Genomic DNA, 2,126 nt, shown 5'->3' on the forward strand with positions numbered 1-2,126 from the left:
TGTGTCTGTCACAGTTTTGCACAGGTTTGGGTGAACTGGGTTTGCACCGAGCCGCGCACATCATTATTGAAGAGGACTTTTTGTTGTGCTTCCAGCATTCGTGTATACACTTACCTCGCTGTGTATTTACTGCAGACAAACGCACGTCAGTCAGTATTTCTAACGCACATTTCTCTGTAGATTTTAGTTTCCTATTTAAAGCCTTGCTGTCTTTTTTAATATGTTTGTTTCTTAGGGGGCCGCCGCGGTTGACGGCAGACTAAAACGAGGAGACCAGATACTGGCGGTGAATGATGAGAGCCTAGAAGGCGTCACGCACGAAGAGGCAGTGGCCATCTTAAAGCGGCAGAAAGGCAACGTCACTTTAACTGTGTTATCGTAACGGGGAATCCCCATCGGTGCAATATCACCACCGCGCAAGGCATGACGGGGCTTGTAGTTCCCCAGCAGCTAGAGAACTGCAGGCTGCCTCTGGCCTGCCCCTCCGCTTCCTGGCCATGTTATCATTTCCGCATCGCTGACTTCGGCGTACAATACAAAGCACAAGAAAACACATCGTCACCTTATTACCTTAATAGCTGATAAGTCTTCCAGCCGTCCGATGTAACGTCGCACATTCTCCGTCCCTTTCCGCAGATTTCGGGGGCTTTCTTAGGTCGGTGATGTATGATTTAGAGTCATATTCAGCCCCGGAGGTCATTATTAGTGGCCCTCGTGTGCTGCCTGGGAGTTGGAGCTCATCTGCTTCCACTGACGGCCTCTTAATATTTATTCAGAACTCCAGCTATATAAATGAAGAGCCCATTAAAGGTAAAATTACAAGATTAGCTTTTGCTGCAATAGCACTTTCAATCTAGAGAGCTCCCCCCGCAGTACTTTTTTATGCCACTAGACTCCCTCAGCATGATGGTCAGCATCGTTCACCCCAATTCCCCTGAGCCCAGGTCATCCTGGACCCATCCCCAGCCTGTGACTGGACAATAAAAGGAGAAGCAGCAGCGTGATGGGCTTATCAGCACATAAACTGATTGGCTCTTTGTGCTTCTTCCTCTTACACTCCAGCCCTGCTGTACAGGAGCAGCAGGAGGCTGCTGGGAAATAACATCAGCGGAGTCTTTTGGGGATGGAATGAGCCAGGGGCGATGTAAACTGCGTCAGTCAAGGCAGCTTATAAGCCTGAGCCGAAAAATGTAGTCTGGTGTGGAGTGTGGAAGCTTTAGAACCTCCGTCCGGTTTTCATTGTATCTGAATAAGTTCAGGAGGAAGTGGCAGTGAGACATTGCAAGCTGCTTCTTGAAAAAGTTTAATATTAGTGAGCACGGAAATGCTTTAGTCTTAATCTAAGGTTCTCTGTGAGACATTTCCCTGTACTTCCTGTATGGTAGTAGGGACAGGAAGTTATGGAAATCCATCTAACAGGCAACCAGACAGTGATAAAACCTGACAGAGGTTCAAAAATAAAAGTTATCTGGTGTTCGACTTTATCTCCTTCCCGCCGGTTCTATGCAAATATGTGTCAGCACGACAGTGGGCTTTAACGCCGCACGGCCACATGTATGCGTACAGCCGGCGTCATTCTGTGCTCGGAGCATGCTAACTCTGCACCCCCAGCACTGTGACAGCACAGTCACCCCAGCACTGTGACAGCACAGTCACCCCAGCACTGTGACAGCACAGTCACCGACAGCACTGTTTTGAATGAGGATCAGGCACTGATCACGTGATCACTGTGACAGCCAATGACAGTGATTACATTATCAGGAAGCCCATTAAACACCTTCTGCATTACAAACTGCTGCAAAGGGGCTAAAGCAGACGGAAGGACTTGTAACAAATTATTAGGAATCCCTAATCACATAAAGAGATAGGTGTGAACGGGGCCTGTGTCAGGAACTTGCAGCAGGAATCCCTAATCTGCTGTTTACAAGCGGCAGCTGTCACCCGTTCGAGTTAATGATCGGGTGACGGCCGCTGCAGGTAAATGCCGCACACTGCATGTAATGGTAGATGATATGATTACATGTGGTTAGGAATCAATCATTCTCCGTGGATGCATCAATCCAAAATCCCTAATCACACCTAAGGATAGATGTATGAATGGGGCCTTAAGGTGGTTCTGTCTCACT

At 48.0% G+C, this 2,126-nt stretch overlaps 1 protein-coding gene across 1 annotated transcript in view; it reads left to right on the forward strand.

Annotated features, from left to right (window-relative positions):
• PATJ (PATJ, crumbs cell polarity complex component) overlaps positions 1–382 on the forward strand; it is a 159,812-nt gene extending 159,430 nt beyond the window's left edge. The window contains exon 46 of the mRNA XM_018553838.1: positions 236–382. Within this exon, the coding sequence (XP_018409340.1) occupies positions 236–382 (147 nt within the window). The remainder of the gene's footprint in view (positions 1–235) is intronic.
• Positions 383–2,126: the final 1,744 nt, after the last annotated feature.

This window comes from Nanorana parkeri, unplaced genomic scaffold, assembly GCF_000935625.1.
Source record: "Nanorana parkeri isolate BGI_ZX_2015 unplaced genomic scaffold, ASM93562v1 scaffold131, whole genome shotgun sequence".
Classification (NCBI taxonomy): domain Eukaryota; kingdom Metazoa; phylum Chordata; class Amphibia; order Anura; family Dicroglossidae; genus Nanorana; species Nanorana parkeri.